Raw genomic sequence first — 22,745 nt, 5'->3', positions numbered from 1 at the left:
TCCCTTGTCCCATTTGAAAAACTTCAAATTAATTGACCTTTTTTCATAATTTTTCAAGAAACTAAAAAAAAGTTAATTTTGAAAATTCAACATATTTTTTCTTAGAATTAGAAATAGAGCTCAATTTTCAAAAAATCTATACTGCTGAATAAGTGTATTTTTTATATGAAATGTTCAAAAAACAGTTTGAAAATAGCAAATTCAAATGTAAAGAATTAAAAAATAGTTAAAAATTATTTAAAATTCATTCATTTTATCCGAAAAAATGTTTTTTTTTATTTTGTCTCAAAAATCAATATAAAAAAAATGTTGGGGCAAAGTTTTAAATAAATTTGAAGCGGCTTAAGTCTCTTATGAAAATGTTAAAAATCTAAACATAATTTATCTTAGTATTTCAGTTGGTAAACATTGTTGATTGAAGCTCATGTTAGAAAAATCAACACAACGCAATTGCATGCTAGACATATTTTTTCTTTTTTTTTCTACGTTTGTTTGATACAGTTTCGTGCATTATTAATGAGCATGTTGAGGAAAAAAAAGAAAAACTCCTCTGCAAAAATTTCCCTAATGAAATGATGAAACATTGTCATACATTACTGTTTCTATAATAAACGTCAATAGTAGGAGGAAAAACTACTCTGAATATAAACTAAGTCAAGCAATATTGTTATCTGTGTTGGAAAACTGTTTCTTTTTTCCCATTCTCATCGACGTCTAAAAAAAGTATGCGAAATGTTTTTTTAAAGTTACCTAGGTAGCTACACAGAAAAAAAGGAGATAGTATATGAAATAAACTTAGACAATGTTAATCAAACATTGTGGAATAATTTAAAACACTAGTTGTACTGACAACTGTGTATTTGTTTTATGTCGTGCTTTTGTATATTATTTCCTATGCTTGTTCCATACGTCGCATCTATATCATTAGTATATTTTCATTCGACGATATGTGGAATATATTTACTCTTGTTAGTTAGCCGCAACGCGTATGTTCAAATGCGGTCCATTAAATGACATCGTCGCATGATAATAAAATGGTGTTTTTGCCGTTTCTACATTAAAATTCTAGTCTGAATATCGGAATACAGTTGATTCTGTCACAAAACTCTCGATATCTGACTATGCAACAGAAATTAATTATGACGCTGTTGAGTAAATCCGAGCAGTTGGTTTGTCATTTTTTTTTTTTTTTGTGAAAAAAATATTTTTGATTTTTGACATTCTATCATCTTTTTTAAATGAATTGTGTTGTGCTTTGATTAAATGCCGTTTCGTCATTTGATTTTTGTTGCTCTGTTCAATTTGCAATGTGCCCGGTCTAAACATTGAAACGCAATCAAGTAAAATTAAAATGAAATATAGACAACTTGGTGCACTCAGTCATAACTATGACAACAGTAACAATTTTAGCACTTTATTTCAGACTGCATATGTCATATGCGGACGAGAATATGAATGATAAAAATGATGAAAAATAGACTTGTATTGTCTGTTTGCATTACAATAACAAATGGAAAAATGATAAAAGGAAAGACTGATTTGTCAATAATAAATTTAGAATTGATAAATATCTAGGAAATGTATTGTTACGAAATAAAAAAAATCTTCGGCGAATAAATTTAATTTTTGTTCGTTTTTTTTTTAAATTGGTGTTAAAAATTCTTTATTTACTAATTTACTTTTCATAAGCTGAACAAAAATAAAAACAATTGTATGATATTTTTAAATCAAAATAAGAAAAAAAAATTATTCCAATGTTACAAAATTGAGTCTATTTTTGTTTGCTCTTTCAGTATAATCGCTTGTTAAACAGACATGTGTTGCGCAAAACTACATTGAAATGTTTACCTTTGGTGGTAATGTCTCAAGTATGTAGTATGAGGACTAGGTAGTATCCCCTTACTGCACCAATTTTCTTTGCTGAAAATCCTGATGTATTTTCATAAAGACAAATATTGAACCTACATGACAAAATCGATTAATTCTGTGAACAAATGTTTTAATTGAATTCTGCTACTTCTTCCTGTTGTATGAGCACTGTATTAGCCATCTCCATCGAGAATTGGGAAAATGTTTCACGAATTTGTTTAAATAAAACGACTTGTGCTCAGAAAATTGATACTTTTAAGTAATTGAAGCTACATGTGTAATGTTTGCTATAACACAAGTGCTTCGAGCCAAAGATAGGTAGTTAATTGAAAGTAGTAACTGAAGTTTTGTTGTTTTGGATTAGGGGTACTTTAAACTCATCATAGATTTAATATGTATGCTGCAAAAACGTAAACGAATCGCACAATTAAACTAAACAACTAAACGAACACGGGAAATGATGACTTTTTTTCGTCCATCTGCGTCTTGAATCGTTTAATAATAATGATGATGAAATGCAAGGTCAACCAAGCATAACGAAGCAAATTGTGTTTTTTCACACGATATTGTTTACTTTTAAAAAAGTAGGATACCATGGCAAGTGAATGAAGATTCCATTTTATACATATTAATATTAAATATGTTGAATGAAGAAAATTGTGCAGACAAAAATACATGTACACAACAAGAACATGTACACTATGTTGGGACAGTGACATCAAACTTAAGTTGATTTATGCTATCAAGACAATAGGAGTGAGACAATGCATTGTTTTCTGAGACTGCTTGAAGAAAAAAGCAACGTAAAATAAATGAATTTGTTATTTTCGCAAATACATTTCGTTTAAATAGAAACGTCTTTAACAGAAAAAGTCAAAGCAAGTTAATGTTATTATCATTAAATTAAGTACACAAGTAGATACTGTCTTTTCACGGTGAAACAATGTTACTCAAAGTGAAAGAAAGTAATTTTTGACTGAAATTTGTGTATAAACAAAATATATGAATTTAAGCTTTCGTATTAAAGGTAGACTACCGATCGAAGAAAGAACAGCAAAAGAAAAAGAAAAGCAACAAGAAAACTTCATTACATTTTATATGTCTCATTTTTTCAGTACGTTTAGCTTTACAAACGATATATTTATAAATCCACAATACAAGATAATTTGTGACACATAAAGTTATATAAATGGTCATAAGGTACCTATCTAAAAAGGACCACGACGATTCTCTCTTTGTGAAGAAAAAGGTCAAACTTAATTTAATTTAAGACAAGTTGATATGAAAGTTCATTTCTAGTGCAAAATGGAGAGAGATCGTACCATATTAGAGTTATTTTCACAGAAGCAGTTTTTTCAACAAAATACGGAAACACAATAATTCATTTTTCGTAGATTTTTTTTTAAATTCACACGACCTGGATGTCTAAAAATATAGTAGTGATGTAATAATATACCGCCATTGTGATTTTGATTAACAAATGGTCTCATTTTAAAAGATACCCGCTGCTCCGTAAATTTATTTCTTGTGAATGTGAAGCACATTTTTAACATGATGATGAATAAAAACAAAAAATTGTATGGCTATTTTTCGATTTTTGTTTAAGTTGAAGATATAGTCTTCAAGCCTTTTGTTTATGTTTTGAAATATCAATTAATTGATTATTTTCCAGATGTGTGGTGTATAGTGAATATAATTGAAAGCTATCCCTTGAGATAGTCTCATAGATGAAACAAGCTATTTAAAAATTAAATAATGAAACAGATGAGGAGATTCAATGATGTGGCAGAAATGCTTAGATATGTATCGTCTTTTCCCTTTTGATAAGCTCTATGATAAAGATGACTAAGTAAGGCAATAAAACACATTAAAATAAACGCTGATTCAATGATTTTATTACCGTTAAAGGCAGGAAAATTTCTTCCGGTACGTTAAAGATAGAAAGAAACAAGATGAGTTTTGAAGAAAGAAAAAAAAATCGTAGTTCAATCATAAAAAGGAAATAAATTTCGTTTCCTAAATATAATTTACTATACATTGAATACACGTTTTGCCGATGAAGATAATATAGGAAAACGAAAGAAAAAAAGAACGATGCTAAAATATACGATTCTAATATTCTGTCTATTATATTGTAACTTTATTGTACTACAAAGATGAAAGCTTACCTTTTTTCAGACAGTTTCGTTACGAAATTTATGAGTAGAAACATGATTCTCAATATAATTTTATTCGAGACGTTAGTTTTTACAGAAATCTCGTAAAAAATCATTTCGTTTCATTTATAAAATAAATGATACACCTAAATACACAAGCGATAGATTCCGGAGTCCTTCATTTATCAACGTCCAATTTTTTCAGTAAAACTGAGGAACACAATAAAAATGCCGATACAGCAATATAGACTTTGAATACTGTAATTTGTGAGGACTGTCTATGTATTTGAAATAGGAAAACAACACGGAGAGGTAGTCAAAAAAGTATTGATTGGCCGATTAATATTGAACACACTTGCATATTTTGTAAGATATTACAATAATTGTGATATATGTATGTATACCAAAAAACCAGAACAAAAAAATGTTATCTAAATTATTTAAACGTCTGGTATATTTCCTTGCATTTTATTTACAAAATATAAATTATTTTATAACACTAACTTGCAAAATATAAAAATTTATATTGAATCAGTTTTCGAAACTAGTTACTATTAATATAATTTTTCTATTTTCTTAAACTATATTCTACAAGTGTTTTTGATTTGTCAACATTTGTCGTGCGAATCTTGAAAAATATCTTCAGGAACAAAAAATTTAGTTCGACACAGCATCACAATATCTTCATTACACTCTTTGATAGTCCTTTTGGGAGTAATAGAGTACATTCGAATTATGATTAAAAACGCTATATAGTATGAAGACTGTTCGCAAAGGTGACTTTTTTTACGATAAAAGTATCTTCTAAAATAAAAATGTTACTAAAGCAACATAAAAACGCAATGATAATAAAGAGCGTAGAAAACATACCATTAAATTGTACATTTTAAGTGCGCAATGCTTAGATAGATATACTGACTGCGCGTTTTATCATACCTTAATTTTTTTCAAAGGTTATCGAGACACTTAAGTCTTATAATAAAAAGACAGTTGAGATTATGAGAATTTTTTCTGCTGGTTAATGAGTGTTCTTCAAGTAGCATACCGTTTGACCACAACAAAGGTGACGTTTTATCAAATCGTTATGAGGTTTATCGCGTCAATGAGCGTACAAAACAAACACGAAATGGTCTGTTTGTGTAATTATTCCGTTTATTGCTTTCTTTTTATGAGTAGATTAATTAAACTATGAACTTGGCGTAGTACTTTTTTGCTGTTGAATATTTTTATCGCCATCATATTATTTTATGAATGAAAACAAAACAAAAATAATTTCAATATTTTTACGCAATCTATTGAGATAGAATTTTTTTTTATCATATTACCGCAAATGCAATTTCTTTTATTTTATCACCTTTTTGGTAAAAAATTATTCAAAATTATTCACGCCTACAAATATTTATAATTACTTTAAATAAATTTAAATTTAAGCTTTATTTTTTGCACATATGTACCATTTTCAAAATTCAACATTATTTATATTATTATACTTCTTTGCATATCAAATAAGACTAATAATATTAAAACTAGAAGTGTTGACTTGAAATGAATGTTGTATTCATTTGGGACCTTTACGCTCTGTGTTAAATGAATGTTTACACTTTTTGCCTTAACAACGTAGTAGCAGATTAAGCGCTGTTCATATGTAGGTGTTTATTTGACAAAGTAAATGTGTAACTAAATGATACTTTTTTTTTAAAAAAAAAAAAGGAAAAAAAACATTCAAAACAAGACCGAGAAATCTGCAAAATGTAAATTTTATATATTGGAAAACTTGGATTCACGTGGGAAAATGGCAGATTTTACACCTGCTTTGTAACTTTTATTTTTTTTTTCTTGGAGAAACATGAATTTAGAATATTATAGATTCTGACAGCACCTATTTCTTGCTAAATAAAATTATCTTTTATCAAATATCAAAGTAGATAATAATAATAATAATTTTTGCTAACAGTGAGAAATATTGGCGTTGTAAAATGTAATTTAATTTAAAAATATAATTTATAATGTGTTTTTGGCGACATTCGACATTAAAATCACAACAGCGGAATTTACGCAATGTTTACCTAAATTGAAAAGTTTCTGTGTTTTCAAATATTTAGAAGAAAGTATCAGAAGCTGACATTTTTTATCAACAATGTAAACGAAAAGCATCGTTATTGTACAATTTTATAAATAAATTGAATTCATTATCAAGGAGAAAAAGATATGCTTTTAGCGTAAGTTGTTATTCAATTTTTCATTTATTTATTTTTCTACTTTTCCGTTGAGTTACACAGTGGTGCCCATCATCGTATTTGTGTCTTTTGTGTTAAAATTATGCTTGTTATTGGTTGCTTACATTTTTATTTGTATTTTATTTTTCGGTTTGTATATTTTTCAACATAATAAATGAAGAAACCTTCGCTTCAACTTAAATCACTAATTGCCCCAAATAGAAAGTTTATTCATTTATTTCCGTTTTCATATTCCATTAAACCCTTTATATCTAATTTGTTGTATACAGAGATAGAAAATGAGAAGAGACATGATGATGGTGAACACACAACAAAAGACGACGATAGTGGATCAGATTTGTGGGCGTTCTTAAATTATTTTTTTGTTAGCATGATTGTGTAATAAATCCAGATTGTTGTGTACTTTTTGTCATTTTTATAGCAGAAAATCAGGAAGGCGGCTTCAAGGCTACTATTTTTCATTGTTGCTGTAAAATTATTGAACGAAAACTTTCAAAGAATTATTTATTTTCGTACTTTGTGAACGGACATGAAAAAAATTTATTTTTCCGTGCTCTTTCTAATTAATTTCTCGAAAGCAATTTTTCTAATAGCTGAAAAACTTCAAAATATGTCAAATTTATACAAATTCAAGTTCAGTATTTTTAAAAATTATTTTTTTCGTATTCGTTCGAAAATTTTTGAGGAAAAAAAGTACTCAGGTTACCAAACGTTTTACACTTAATTTGTGAATTTGAAACTTGAAAGTTTTGTAAGAGTTATTTTTGGACATTGGCAACCTGTTAGACTTTTGTATGGTTTGAATTTGCGAATAAGCAATCAATAAATTAGCGAGATGTTATAATTTTCCATGCCAATTGCTAGCAAAATTAAGGTTTTCGTTCTTTTTAAAAAAGGAATATTTTTTTTTATTTCCAGAAAAATATCGCACCTATTGTTTAAATTAGAACAGAAGTTGAAAGAAAAAGGAAAAGAAAAAAATCAATCTGTGAAAATGGTGTTGGGGGATAGAACGCCTATAAAATAAGAAGGAATTAATAATAATAATGGAATTCAACTGTTGATGAATGTTTTTTCTCCTCTTTCATTACAATTCGAAAAAAAATCCATGAAATCGCTTTAATTAATAAATTGATTTTTACCGTTTTTTTCTCCTTGTGAAATTTTAAATTTATTTAATCTTAAAGTTAAGCTGAATTTTCTTTTAAATGTGTCTTTAACAATAAAATCAATAAAATAAAAAATATCCTAAAACTGTCTTAATGCCACTTGACAGGGAATTGTATTTTTATTCTTCAAATAAATAAATAGAGCACAAACAAGTCATAGATATAAGAAAAAAGGTCTTCGTACTCTCTCTTTATCAAATATAAACAATATTGTTGTGGTATACATGTTTGCTCTATCAGTGCTTATAATCAATATGTTTTCTGAAAATGTACAAGAAAAAAGCATCTGGATAAAGCACATGTCTGTTTTTCTTTTTCTTGTGCCTACGCAAAAAAAAAATTGAAAGAAAACGAATAGAAATTGACAGAATTTGTGTTGCAAAAAAAAAAAAAAAACAAAATGTATAGGATTGAATTTAAAAGATAGCAAAACAGAGTCAATAAACATCAAAAAAACGTAATTAATTCAGGTAAGGTTGTTTTTCTCTATTGAATGTGAAAGAATCGCAGTTTGATGTTTATAACTTGTGTCATTTTTATTGACTGATAGTCTGACTTTGAGTTACAGAAGGTTGGTCTCCTTCAAAATTAATGTCAGATAGAACCAAAATCAATCAATGACAGAACTTTGCATGAAAAGGAATGAAAATGAAAAATTGCCATCCATTTATTATTACAATGAAGAATTTTCCCAGATGAGTAGAGCTGCCATGGAATAAATTTAAATCACATAAAAATTTGTCAAAAATTGTGTGACAAACAGAGGGTAGGTCATTTTATTTTTTTTTTACTCGAATGAAAAATAAGTAAAAAGAGATAAAAATGGAGGAGGGAAACTTTAATAAAATATTCACTGAGGTGATTTACGATCGGTAAATGTCGTTCACTCCTACATAAATGACAATGCCACTATTTAGGAATATGTTATACATACTGATCTAATATTTTTTTGGTTCCTCTAAGGAAATCATATGCTAATTTTAGTCCTTCATATATTATGAAGCTATTGTGTAGGGAAGCATGTTTTCGTGACTAGGTAATGTGCAAAAAAAAACTAAACGCGTTGATATAAGGCAGTAGAGGAACAAAAATATCTATCCTCATTGCTACCGAAGTACATGTTTCTGTAGTTTGCATCATCATTATTATACATATAATTAAATGAAGTGGATTCTGCGCGTCAGTTTTTACGTTGAAGCTATTTCGCATCTAGAGTTCGAATGTGTGGCTTGCATGTGTGCTACCAACTGCCGACGGAATGCATTTTTAACAATTTTATCATAAAAATTTAACGCGGTTTTACACCATAAGATTCCTTATTATATAATAAGTTTTTATGTGCCGCCAACTAATAGTGAGAAGAGAACATTTTGGTGTTTCAATATAGGAAATTTTTCATGGAAAAAAATACTTTTTTTTCATAAAATTTTCGTTTTATTGTGGATAACAAAATCTTGGGAATTCTCCGTTTAAAAGCGTGATATTTTAAAATGTGCCTTCCTTATATTTTTGCAACTCATATACACGCAATGCTTCCTTTGGCAAAGATAGAAACCGAGAAAAGTCGAATATACTTCTCCAAGTATTGCGTCCCACATCTCCTTGCCAGCTTGTCTTTTTACAATTACATTTGCAAATTTTCTTTTTACGACAAAAAGGAAAATATTTCACGGGCACAGAAATTGTGTGCGGTAGACAGTAGACAATAAAGGAAATGAAGGCGATGAATCTTTTATAAATTATAACTGTACAAAAGAAGCAACTTGTAATAAAAAAAGAGTATATGGAACAAGCAGAAATATTTACATTTTTTTATGTACGCAAAAGACAGGATCTCAGCCTCTCTATGTGAGTAAACATGCTGTTTGGGACAAACCATCTACATTTTTTAGCGCAAAACATGTATATTTTTTATGTATAAATGCATTATTGCTCGAAAGCTTGAGAGTCAAGGCAATTTACGTATTCCTTCAATAAAACTTGTTTCTTCACGGTTGTGGATTTTAGTTCTTTCAGAAAAGTATCCGCTTGCCATTTTGCATATTACCCTCTGTCTGGTGTAAACAATCTGGAATAAATTCGTAACAACATTTCTCTAATAATATAAAAAAAAATATAGAGGTGTTGTTATTCAAATTTTTTCTCGTTTGCCGCTTTGAAAATCAAATAATAATGCAGTTTTCGTTATGAAAAGACATTTTTCTTCCGATGTCAGTACAGAGGTTGTGCTGTGTTGCTTAACAAATTCATAAAAGCATTTCTTGTTGAGAATATTTTATATTCTTTTTAAAAACTTCAATAATGTTATCGCATTGAAAGGATTTAAAAGTTGAAAGAAAAAAATGTATAAAAAACTTTTCTTTAATAAAGTTCCTGTCAAAATAAGGAAGATGAGAATTCTGAGTTGAGTAGGTTTTGTATATCTTATTCGTCTCGTAGTTGGCATCACAATTGAAGATTTCTCTAGTTTTTTATACCTAATATATGTTCCAGATGCTACTTTGTTTTTACCACACAAACAGAGTCCATTGAATAAAAGGCCAACTTAAAAACATCGAAAAATTGTCTGAATGGGTAAAACATTGCAAAATTGGCCGTTACAAAGAAAAATTTTCAATAACTCATTTCTCAGAAACTAAAAATTGAATCAGTACAAAAATGAATTATGTAGCAAGCATATACTGTGATTCGAATTTCCTTGCTTATTCAATCTATTTTGGTTTAGTTTATCTTTTCGAACCTATTATCAGTAAGACTCCATCACTTTGATGCAACTAAAATGATGAATTTTGTATCGTTTCCATTTCGATATTTTATGATAAATACTATTTAAAACATTTTTAAAAATAAATTTGTTAATTAGCTAAGATTTCACTCAAGAAAGTTCTCATTTTACGTTTTTTCAGTACTTACAATGAATTACGTTTTTATTGCCATTTCTTCTTCTTTGACAATTCTTTTGAATTGAAGACATATATGAATAAAGAAGAACTCTAAAGAATAAAATTACCCCTTAAAAATACACAGGAAATGGCATGAAACGGTTCGGTGCATAATTATTTTAACGTATTTCTCATGTATTCACATACGTACGATGAATGGACGTTTTTTTTTTAGTACACAAGAATTTATTTGTAAACATTCACATGTTAGAAGACATTCCACAGCAATATTATTCTTTTCATTGCTCTATTGTAATCTACTCTTCTTCATTCATTCTGCTATAAATATTTATAACATAATGAAATGACATGCATGAGTTGTCGTGTAAGGTAGCAGGTAGTGTGAGTAATGTTTGTTTGCGAAAATTGGTAAAATAATTGAGACTTTCTTTTATGCGATACTTTGATGGATTAAGATACAAAAATCCTGTAGTTTTTCATCTGTAAAGGTCAAATAACTAACAAGCAAATTGCGATATCGAGACTTATTTAAAAAAAAAAATATTTTTTTTATATTCTGTTATTGTTTTTTTATGCAGTGAAAAACTTAATAAAAACAAATATTTCGTATAAAAATGTCTGTAGGTATAATTCACTTACCTTCACCATAAACAAAAGACAATCCATTAAAAAATGTAATAAATATAAAGATTTTCTTCCACATTGTTGTTGAATATTATGATGAAGTTTTCTCTAAAGATGGTATTTGGCCTCAGCGTAAACAATTTTATTTACTATTATTTTAACATCAATGTACCACGACTGTTGTTTATTCCTTTTATATGATGTCTCCAATATCAGGATGAAAATTATTTTTTTTTGCCTTCGGAGGTTTTATAATTAATTTATCTTTTTTTAAATTAAGTTATAAACGGCAAAATAGTTTTTTTTTGATGATCGCTTGTTCTGGATAAAAAAGGCAGTTTTTGGGTATCTGCAAATACAAAAAAAAATATATATTAAAAAGTGATAAAATATTTTTTGTTAAAGGTATGTGGTTTATTTAATTATCGTAAATTTATTTATGTGTTGGATTGTATTTAATTGTGAATTCATATTTATTTTTCATTATTATTATATTAATTTTATGGTTTTCACTACAATACAGTATAGTTTCTTACACCACGTTAATGGTTGAAGGAATCGAATTATTAGTAATCTAATTACGAAACATCCGATGATAGATTTAAAAATGTAAATTATTGTGTTTATGAAACATCATAAATTCATTTGTTTTTGGAATGGATGTGCAGCAAACAGCATTTGTTCAAGTATTATTTCGTTTATCCTGCTATCGGTTTCACAAAAAAAAAACTGTATGTTATATACTTTATACGTTATATATTAGGTAAGGCTTTAATAATTTGCTCATTCTATTTTCACATTTAGTATTAATATTGGTTAAGAGGCGAGAAAATACTTGAATGATCTTTTTCCTACAAGATAATTCAAGCAATAGATGATTCTCATATGTGTAACATGTAATTTATTTTTGTGCCTCATTAGACTGTCGTATTGAGTTTATTTCTTTATTTTAGTAAATGTTGTTTTTGTGTTTGTGTAATAAGGTTTAATTATCGATCAATATGAGAAAGATAAAGTTGTATGGTCTAATCCTTCCAAAATAGATTGTGCTAAGACTTTTTTTTTTGATAATCAGATTAACATTTTTTTGTATACACGACTAATATATATGCAATTAATACAAAAATATATATATATTCCATCAAGTGATATCAAAATAAAATTTAATATATTTTTATTAAAAATTGCATAATTTAAATAGCATAAAATTGAACTTGTGAAATAAATTTTTGAGTAGTGTTTAATATATTTTTGATAACATTGTTTTTGTGTGTTGAATAAGTTCATAACTTCAAAAATGTTGTCCAGCGTATTTGTTAAGTGAGCAAATTCACATACATTATACATGTTTATAGTGCAATAAAACGCAATACCAAATTGTAAATGTTGAGTTTATATTAAAATTTAAATGAACAATTTTGTGCTTTTTTGTCAATTCTGCTAATACAAAATTTGTTATAGGTGATAGAACCGAAAATCAAAATTCAGTATTAATTTGCTATTTCATAATAAAAGGCAAATGAATAAAAGTTTCATTAATATAGTATTCTAAAATAAAGCTCAGCTTAAAAATTATATACCTATATATTTTTTTTTAATTTTTAAACTAAATTTTTAATAAAAAATATAATTTTCGTAAATTTAAGAGATTTTTTTTACAATTGGCTGTTACTGTTTTAATTCTTTTATTCAAGTACGAAACTACAATATTATATTAAATCATTTTTAGATACACAGAGATTTATATATAAAAGTAAAACAGACTAATTATTCATCTGGATCAGTTCAAGAAAATGTTCTCTCTCAGATTACATTGAAATGAATTGGAACACTTTTTACAAATTGGAAAATGAGCAGAGGCGAAAATATATGCAAGAAAAGAATACATCTTAAAATTACCTGAATAACTGAATTACAGCAGAATACTATTAAAGTACCAGCACTTACACTAATGAGGTATACGTTTGACACGCAATCGCTACCTTTATTCGCTAAGCCGAGTAATGTGGGAATGCCGCATGAGGAAAATCGTTTTTATAAATCACATTGTTCGTACACCTGTAGTCGCAAGCCTAATCTGATGTAAAGTGGGTTCCTGTTTGTATTTGTGTGCATCAGCATAAATTTATTATCTTATATGCAACAGTAAGTTTCCAAAGAATGCTTAAAGATTTTCAAAAGTTAAAGAATCTCCGAAGTGTACCATAGTAGAGGAAAACTAACATCAATCTGTTGGAACGTAAGTATATTTTTTACAGTAAGAAAATATATAGCTTGAGGAAAATCTGAAAGAATCAGTTAGGAACGTTTTGCTATAAAAATAACACAAAAGAAAAATTAATGTACTGTGCCACAATGTCAAAAATCCTTTTAAATGGGTTGTAAACGCATGCTTATATTTCTTAATACATGTTCTATGTTGATTTTTTCCATTCATTCTGTTGTTTGTATAATCAGTCGTGCATAATTTCGTAAAGCAACTGCGAAAACATGTAGGTACGACACAAATATGTATTGTTATCATAAATACACTTACGCATGAAAATAACTTTAGCAGTAATTTTCTGATAATGGAAAAATTATTTAACGATTTGTGTAAGAATTATCTTCAGCGCCAAACGATACATTTTCCGTCAAAAGGAAAATGCGTGCGTATATTTTAAGAATTTGTGCTTGGGTTTGTGTATGCGAACGAGTAGGTACATAATAATTTATTGAATGTGGAATGCAAACATGAAATACTCGTTAGTACAAAATTATTAAAATTCCTCTTTTAGAGAGCGCCTCTACATTTTGTACGGATGAACGAGTCATGAGTCATAATCAAAGTTATGAACTGGCTTTATGAGATGAAAAATTGAATGAATTCCTTGGAGTTTAGTTTAATTTCTTTATAGTGAAAATTGGCAAAGTTTAAACAAATATTCCGTTCCGTACAAAAAGCGAAGAATATTATTATAAAATTCATGATTTAGGGAGGGAATGTACATTGAATTGGAAAATTTCTAAATAAGAATAATAGAAATTTTGTAATTGAAGTCTAACGCGTGTAATCGTCGAGAGCAAACAACATTAACATTTCTCTTAAATCAATATGCGTAAATACGACGAGCGTCCTTTCGCGTATTTTTTCGCAGGAGGGAATTTTCAAAATTCACTTGTTGGTTTAAGTTTCCCTTGTAGGTTTTTCATTGTTGAAATGTAATAAATATACATTCTTCAAACAGAAATAAAATCGAAAGTTATTCATGTGTAAAAAGGATTGAAACCTTTGGTATCTTAGTATTTATTATTATACTTTGGTTTTGACAAACGACAGATTGACATTCGTGGTTTGACCCTATGTTTCATCGTGCCAACTCGAGAGGCCCTTAATTCAATTCAAAGAATCTCTTCAGTGTTCAATCAATCGGTAGTTCAATTAAAAAGAAAATACATTAACACAATTGCCACACAAGAAAAACGATAATATCAGCGCAGCCATAACAGAAATCATTTTATTTGCTTTGTAGGAAAAGAAAACTTTATATTGATTTCGTTGAATTCCGTAATTATGGCTGTGATGGACATTTATGTCAAATGGTATATTCAACGAGTGTTGCCACTGTCATTAGTCTTTTAAACATTTATAATTTATTTTCTTTCGAATTAGTTTCATTTTTGGAAAAAGTTTTGGTTTTTGCTTGATTAGCTTTAGATAATTAATCATAAATTTTAAAGACTTGTGCTGTATAATGGGTCACTCAAAACGAAATTTATCCTTCGGTTTTGTTTATAATATCATTTTCATACCTGTTTAAAGAACGGTTTTTAGCAAAAAGAAAAAAAGACATTATTTCTCGAGAGAAAGTGATAAATTAAACGTATTATTTAGTGTGGAATGTACACACCCTTAATGTTGATCTTGTTTGTAAGATAGAGGACGTGCGCGATATAAAATACCGATGCCTGCAGAAAAACATGTCAATCATTTCTACCTCCGTTGTTCAAACAACTAACAAAAAGTCCGTAGGTATAAGGGGGATGAAAAGCATCACGTTTTTATCATAGCTTTCATTTAAGTTTTCATAACAAAAAATATTGACTGTATTTATAAGACAACCATCTGCTTATTGATTGACACATTCAACTCTCTTTTTCTTTCTCGCAGTTGAATTTTGTACATCTCCTTCAAATATTTTTATCCTTCGGCAAAAACATTCTAAACATTTTCTTCAAAATCCACTTTTCTTTTTTTCGTGTTGTTAGTTTAATACGAATGACAAAACAAATAAAACGTCTTTTCCATAACGTCATTTTGAGTTTGTTGACACAATTTGGAGGAAAAGAACATAATTAAACATTATTGGCTGCCAATGTGTTGTATTGCGACATAAATTACTGTTTTATATGATATAATTTTAATAATGTGCATCAAGGGAATTAAATGACGTGACACGTTCCGTATTTATTCATCTAATCAATAATGAAATTTTAATCACTCTGTTAATTATCGTGTGACATTGACAAATATGCATTAGATGGATATTTATTTAGAATACTTTTAAACGATTTATAAACAGTCAATTGATGGCACAATGGAAAACTATGTTAAAAATGAAACCCTAAAATAAAGCATAAGGGACACTTTATATTTTTATGGCTTCTATTTTTTTTTCAACTTGTTATTTACAGTATACAAAATGTCCCAGCTATTACTAGTAAGAACTACTAAATATAATTAAGTTTTATTTCTTGGTTTAAAACACTGACCTACAAAAGCTGTGTGCATGGATGCTACGTACAACATATATTATGAAATATGGCTAAAAAACGTGCAACATCCACAATGATGAGTTATTTTCGTTCCGGGACTATTTCCACACGGTTATTTTATACGTTATTATTATTACTATATGCCGTTCATACGATACTATAACAACACAAGCATACAATGTTTAAATTTATTGTATATTTTCCTTGTTGTTCATACAGCCCAACAAATGTATGCTGACAATGGCAATGGATTAAATATAATATATCAATTTTTCATTCTACTCTTATGCAGCATTACAATATATTATATTTTTATTTGAACAGTAATTGTATGAACTGAACAACTTTTTTATTCGCTTTATGTTATTGTTGTTGCTGGTGCGTTTCGTTTAATCTGCTTTGGAGGACTGATGCCGTTGTATATGATATATTTTTTGATTTGCAAAGCTGCTATCATATTCTCTGCAAAATTTATTTTTAAATATATAAAATGATGTGACGCAGTTTTTTTATTTAAAAAATATAAACTTGTAAGTGTGGTCATAAAAAAGTATCTACCTTCGAAAAAAATGAATATTAAATAAAAATGTACGTGCCATTATGTGAATTGGCATGCGTAAATGATTCACTCAATGGTAACTATAACATTATACAAAATATTATTTTTATTGTGCAGAAAAATTGATACCTACAGATTTCTAATATTGTTTTACAAAATACAAGGCGTTTCCTCACATTTTCCTCTAGGAGGTTTATATTAGAGAATTAATGTACAACAAAAGTCACAAAATGATTTTGGCTTTTCACTTTTGGAATGACATAATGGAAGACAAAGGTCTAAAATGTTTAAAAATGAAACATTTTCAAGAAGACACTAATATTAAATGTTTATATATTTTTTGTTTCACTTTAAAGTTACCTGTTATATATTGCTGCGAAAAGAGAAGATTTTTTATGAAATGTACAAAACAATACAAAAAACAGATAAAAAGAGGATTTTCTAAAATGTGTGCTTTTGTGTACAATGTGAGAAAAGAGATAAGCCGAGAAAAATTGCAAATGTCTAACTGAACTATAAGAACAATAAAAATTCTTGCTGTTTTAGCACATTTTTTTGATTCTGTGTACAACTATGTTATTCACAATGAAGATAAGACATTTAACATGCACCTATAAATTATATAGGTGATAAATTCAGCTTGAATTAGCTAAATTTTTAATTATTACCCTTATCAAAAAAATACCTTATAAATTTTTTACAAAAAAAAATTTTCTTAATCTTTTTAATTTCCAATATTTGTTTCAAAATTAAGATTAAGAAATTCTCTACATGCGTAAAATTCTTGGAATATTAAATTTTTTATGTATTTCGAATGCCTTCAATCAAATATCCCTTTTCGTTTCATTGAACAAGATGATGTGTAAGTACTGCGAGAACGAAGGTTCGTATAGCATTGTTATTTTCATCATTTATTTATCGTTTTGCTTCATTCGTTATAACAAGTTTATTATGATCTTATTGCCATTTCCTTATTTTTGTATTGTTTTCGTAATATCATATTTTATTCAACGCTTGAAGTAGTACATGCCACTTGATTAATGAAAGAAACCTTTTGTGTTTTATGCTACTTGAAGCACTCGGCAGAAACGTATGCTTGATGCTCAATCGAAAAATCACTTAACAACGAATTCTAATTAGCTAGTTACATCTAAATGAAATTTAATGAATTGAGGTAATTTTATTTTTGATTCTCGGCGTGAAATGTGCTTGTGAGATAAGCTTTTTAAGGGTGCCGTAAATTTTGATCGATTTATATTTGTTTTTAATACTTCAGCAGCCGAAAAGGTTAAAACACATGAGACCCAGCAATGACATTCAACTTCACATAAATAACTTATGTTCTTGTGCGCATCTTCCAACATTACCTATTCTGGCAGCCTCTATCCGAAAGTACTTACTCAAGTGTAAATGTAAATAAATAAGTGTGTGTTCTGTGTAAAGCGAGTGTTTGGTATCTTATACGACGCAGACAGTGTAAGAAGATGTTGGCTATATTTATGTTTTTGTTATGGGTCTGAAAACGTTTTTCAATATCGGTTAACATGAAAGCACGCAAACGTGAGGAGAGCATGAATGAAAAACGAATCAAGAAAATGATTATTAATAATAAACACCTGCTATGATCGAAAGTTCTTCGCACACACAGATCATGTTTAATTCAGTGTTGAGTGCTGAATGAAATACAAATCATCCATAGAGACATATATATTTTTTTTACTTGGTTAGTTTTATCATACATATGTTACTCCGGAACAGTACACGTGAAGATTTTTCCACACAAAGACATAAAATTGAAAGGGCAAGTGCGTGTTCATCAGGCAAAGGTGAACAAGTGGAATAAATTTATTGATGGTAAAGGGAAGTGTAAATTGAAGATTTTTTGTATATTTCAAATCAATTCAGGAGAATCTTTTTAAAAATCAAGATACTGATAAATATACGATGAAATTAAAATTAATTAAAGAAAAGGAATCTCAAATATTTATCTTTACAATGGTAATCAAAAATACAAACACGCAACAAAACAAATAAAACTAATAATAATAATTATTATTAATAATAAAATAATAATATCGGTATCAATTCATGGAGTTGAGAATTCAACACAAATATAGCAAAAACAACAAAACTCCCCCATATATAAGCTAAATGAAAGATATTGGTGCAGATATTTGTAACAACATTTCTTTGTATCATACCAGATTAATAATAAGGATCATGATAATATTTAATAACTCAAACAGATGAGGAAAATTATGAATCAAGTAACATTAATTTTGTATTAGTATAGTAGGATGTTTTTGTTGCTGTCTGTTTCATCGGCAAAATATATAAAATATTTTTCATCGTTCTCAAGATAAATGACAATATTTACATTGGAAGATAAATTGGATCGTGACTTTGTTTTACCATCAAACTATAAAAGGCATACAGTTTTTTGACATATTTATGTCTTTTCTATATGCACCATGTGCAGCTACGGAAACTTTTACAACTATTTATCTGCGAATATCAACACTAAAGGCATCAAAGACTTACTGTTTCAACGATATATGTACATACCTATATAAATGTATTTTGCGATATTTTGTGAGTGTACATGTTATATAATGGATTTTGTTTGTAAGAGCAGAAATATTGAAATTCGATTTGAAAAAACTTTTGTAATTTTGGGATAAGTTTTTCTCTACGTTTTCTTCGTTTTTTGGACTTTGTTTATTTCTTCTGGCAAAATTTCCCAAATACACGAGTGTGTTAATACACACACACATGTAATATTAAATAAACTAAATATTGGATATTTTCTTTAAATATAAATATACATGTGTACGTGTACGTTTCAGCAAAGAATATATTATTCCTTTTACATCCTTCTTCACATACACATTGATATCTGCGACCAACTCTAGCACTAAAGCAAGCAGGATGAAACATAATGTATAAAGGATGAAAAAGTTGCATCATGTCTTATTGATAAGAATCCTTTTATACAAAACTTTAAAATAGAAAAATGTATGCTTATGTTAGGATCAACCAAATAGTTTATGCAGTTTGCATTTTCAATACAATTTTATTCTTACTTTTTTTCCTCTAGTCATTTTTCTGTACAACGAAAAGATCATCCATGCCTACACAAAATGAATTTCCAAAGTTACTAACGTGCCTTTCATCGGTTTATATAGAATTTCGATTTGAATGAACCGATGTAATCAGAGTTGGTAATCAACTAAAAAAATATGAATTTAAAAATTTTATTAATTATAACAAAAATATATTATCTAGAATTTGTTACACAATTAGCGCTTAATTAATAAATTTTCGATGCAATAAGTACATAAAATACGAAAAATCAATAGAAAAGTTTTTGTTGTTTATTTTTCGCGTCTTTTGTACTGTTTTTTATTTACAAACATGTTACTTACATATGTATGAAAGAGGGAAAACAAACACTTTTTAAATTCTCATCTCATTTGCAACTCTATGTACTTTTTTTTTGTCATGCCTTCAATATGTATTTTGCTACAAGTATTTTGAGTGTAACATAAGTATGCTAATATTCTGCAAAAAAAAACTGTGTTTGACTACATTATGTATGTTCTTATATTTGTGTAGTATGTATATTTTATGTGTGTAGGTATATATTTGTGTTTTATAAAATGTTGCTTTTGACTTGTTTCAAAGGATTTTGTGTGTATTAAAGTTGGCAGAAAGGAAAACATGCACAAATCTTTATTGTACCTATGTGTAAAAAGTGTTTTTTCTCTTCTTCTTGTGAGGGGAAAATAAAATCACATCAAAAATTTATCCTGTAACAATTCAATTGAATTCTTGTAAAAAATGGGCCTGTATTTTAAATTACAATGTATAACACCTGTAAAGTCAATCGGTTTTGTAAAATTTGGAAGGTATTTCATGAATAAATTTTCGAAGAATCATGAGTACAATTCAAGCGATTTTGAATGTTCAAAATGAACGTTTGGAATTAGCGTCAAATATATAACATTTGACTTATTTCATTATTGTTGGCGTATTGTGCTACATTTGGAATAAAATATATCACGTTTTTGAACCTGACTAAAACCTCAATTCACACATTCAGTAAATTTAATGCTTTGTTCGGGACATGTATCTTTCGAATAACGAGAAAAATAAAATAGCAACTTGTGTCTTTCACAAAAGATCCCTCATAAAATTTGACATCGAAAAAATGTTATGATGTACGAAAAAATCCAGCAGTCAGGTATTTTGAGCAGAAATCCTTTTTGCACACGTCTTCTATTTTTTTAACACTTGGCTGTTGTGCTTTGACTTGCTTTCATTCTTTTATAATACTCTGTCATATTTATCAGTTTGCCGACAGTACACGTCTATATTGAAGACACATTCATAATATTTAGAAAAGTACCCAAAATGTGCGAATGCCAAAAAATCGGCGAATATATTTTCCTTTAGTCTTCACTTCAGAGTCAGCTAATAGTCTTCCAATATTTGGTATTAATTTTCCTCTACAACAAATTTATAAAACACAGCAACGCTGATAAAATAAAACTTTTTATGTGAAGGCGAAGTTCTTTCCTATTTTGACAATTTTATTCGTAAGGCTTTATTTCTCTGACGGGTTGCGACTTTCGATGTGGAAATTGTTTTATGATAATAAGGTTATATGTTCAATTTATGAAAAGATGACACCTGCAGTGGAAAACACAAGTTAAGTGTAACGCACAAGACCTATAATCTTTTTTCAATTTTATATGCCACCTGCAATCTTTCCTCTTTTTATATGATAATTTTTTGTCGTTGTCCTTATAGATAGTTTTTTGAACAGTTGTTAACGGTATGATTTGTGGTTGAGAGCAGACAAATTGCAACATAAGGTGCCTGTTCCGGTTTCAATGGAAGGAAAGTCATTCACTTAAATAATTGGAGGGACATGATATCAATGTCACATTTTGAAAAAATGAGAAATAATAAATATAACTGATTGATAAATATTATTTTTTTTTATAACTCAACAGGCCATTAAATTTTTCTGACCTTAAAAAAATTTTGAGTAATATATGGAAAATTTTTCTATAAATTCTTTTTAACTTTTTTCATATGGAATATAGTTTATTATAATAAACACGAGAATTATAATTTTGTATTATTTATTAGAGTATATTATTTTAGTAGTCAACAAAGGTCTGGATAAAAAGGTCAACTTTTGAATCATACATAATATGAACATCATAAGAACGATTTCCTTAACCACTTATCAACTCCCCAATGTACACAAACATATACGTTATAGCGAGAAGAGAATCGCATGAAGAGCAGACAATATAATAATCTTAAAATGATGATGATGATCACCGAGGTACTTTATGTGATTGTCTATGAGGTTTCAAAAATTCTCACATACGACATTATGAAGTTTAATTTTCGTTCAAAATTTATTTATTTTTGTTGCTATAACCGTATATTCTAATTATATACATGTCTTCTACATACACAAAATATCTCTGAAATGATGATTATACCGATGCGATGCCGGTGATTCGTGCAAAGATGAACAAAAAAAAAAGAATCATCAACAAAAGTGGGAGCAAGCACACATGTTTTTCGGTGAGTAAAAGCAGTAGCGAAATAATAATTTTTAGAAAACCATCACATCATCATCCTGTTATTGTTGTTGTTGTAATGAGTATTTTGAGCAGTATATAATTAAAATCTCATTCACTTCAGCTTGAGTTTATTTTGGGAAACTTATTTCATTTTGCATGTTTTTCTGATTTATTTTTTTTATTTTCCGTGATTATATTGTCTCTCTCATTTTGTGAATCACAACGCAGTAGGTCGGTTGTTTGCAAAGCACATTTTTCTTTTTGACAGGAAAAATATCAAAAGTGTGCGTTACATCATGAGAGAATTATGTCATTTTGAAATTATGAGAACTTTTTTTTTCTAACACATCGTGCTCACTATGAATGAATTCAAATATAAATACATGACACCCGAATGTATTGATGTCTGACTAATTATATAATTTGAACAAATTGGAAAAAAATGTTTTTCCGCTAAATGTTGTGATAATCTTTTTAAATATGTACTCAAAGTTAAAAAACGACAAGTATTTTCATAAACTGTCTGCACTTATTTTACTGTTTTTCTATATGTTGATGAATTTTGAACCACTAAAGTCATATTGTGTGGATGAATGAATTCTGTTTTAAATAAAAAGTCGTAAAATGAAAATACATTCTAGGCTACTTTTCACTTAAATTTGTTTGTATTGTTAATGTTTCTTTTCTTCTATAAAAAATGGGGAAGCAAGTGTGTTTTTATTCATTATAACTGCAATACTCACAATTAAAATAGCAAGAATACTGTAGAAAAGGGTGAGAAAAAACAAAAAAAAAAATACAACAACATCAGCTTAAACAATTTAGCGCAAAGCTATAAACTCAATTCATCTTCACACGCTCTCATTT

At 28.2% G+C, this 22,745-nt stretch overlaps 1 protein-coding gene across 2 annotated transcripts in view; it reads right to left on the bottom strand.

Moving 5' to 3' along the window:
- Positions 1-22,745, bottom strand: part of LOC134833634 (hemicentin-1) — a 57,312-nt gene that overhangs the window by 27,213 nt on the left and 7,354 nt on the right. For both annotated transcript variants that reach the window (XR_010162128.1, XM_063848025.1), the window contains exon 2: positions 10,974-11,307. Coding sequence is in view for 1 of the 2 variants with exons in the window: in XM_063848025.1 (XP_063704095.1) it covers positions 10,974-11,037 (64 nt within the window). In the remaining variant the exon portion in view is untranslated. The remainder of the gene's footprint in view (positions 1-10,973; positions 11,308-22,745) is intronic.

The sequence above is a fragment of the Culicoides brevitarsis genome, chromosome 1 (assembly GCF_036172545.1).
Source record: "Culicoides brevitarsis isolate CSIRO-B50_1 chromosome 1, AGI_CSIRO_Cbre_v1, whole genome shotgun sequence".
Lineage (NCBI taxonomy): Eukaryota > Metazoa > Arthropoda > Insecta > Diptera > Ceratopogonidae > Culicoides > Culicoides brevitarsis.
This window is presented reverse-complemented; position numbering and strand designations above follow the sequence as displayed.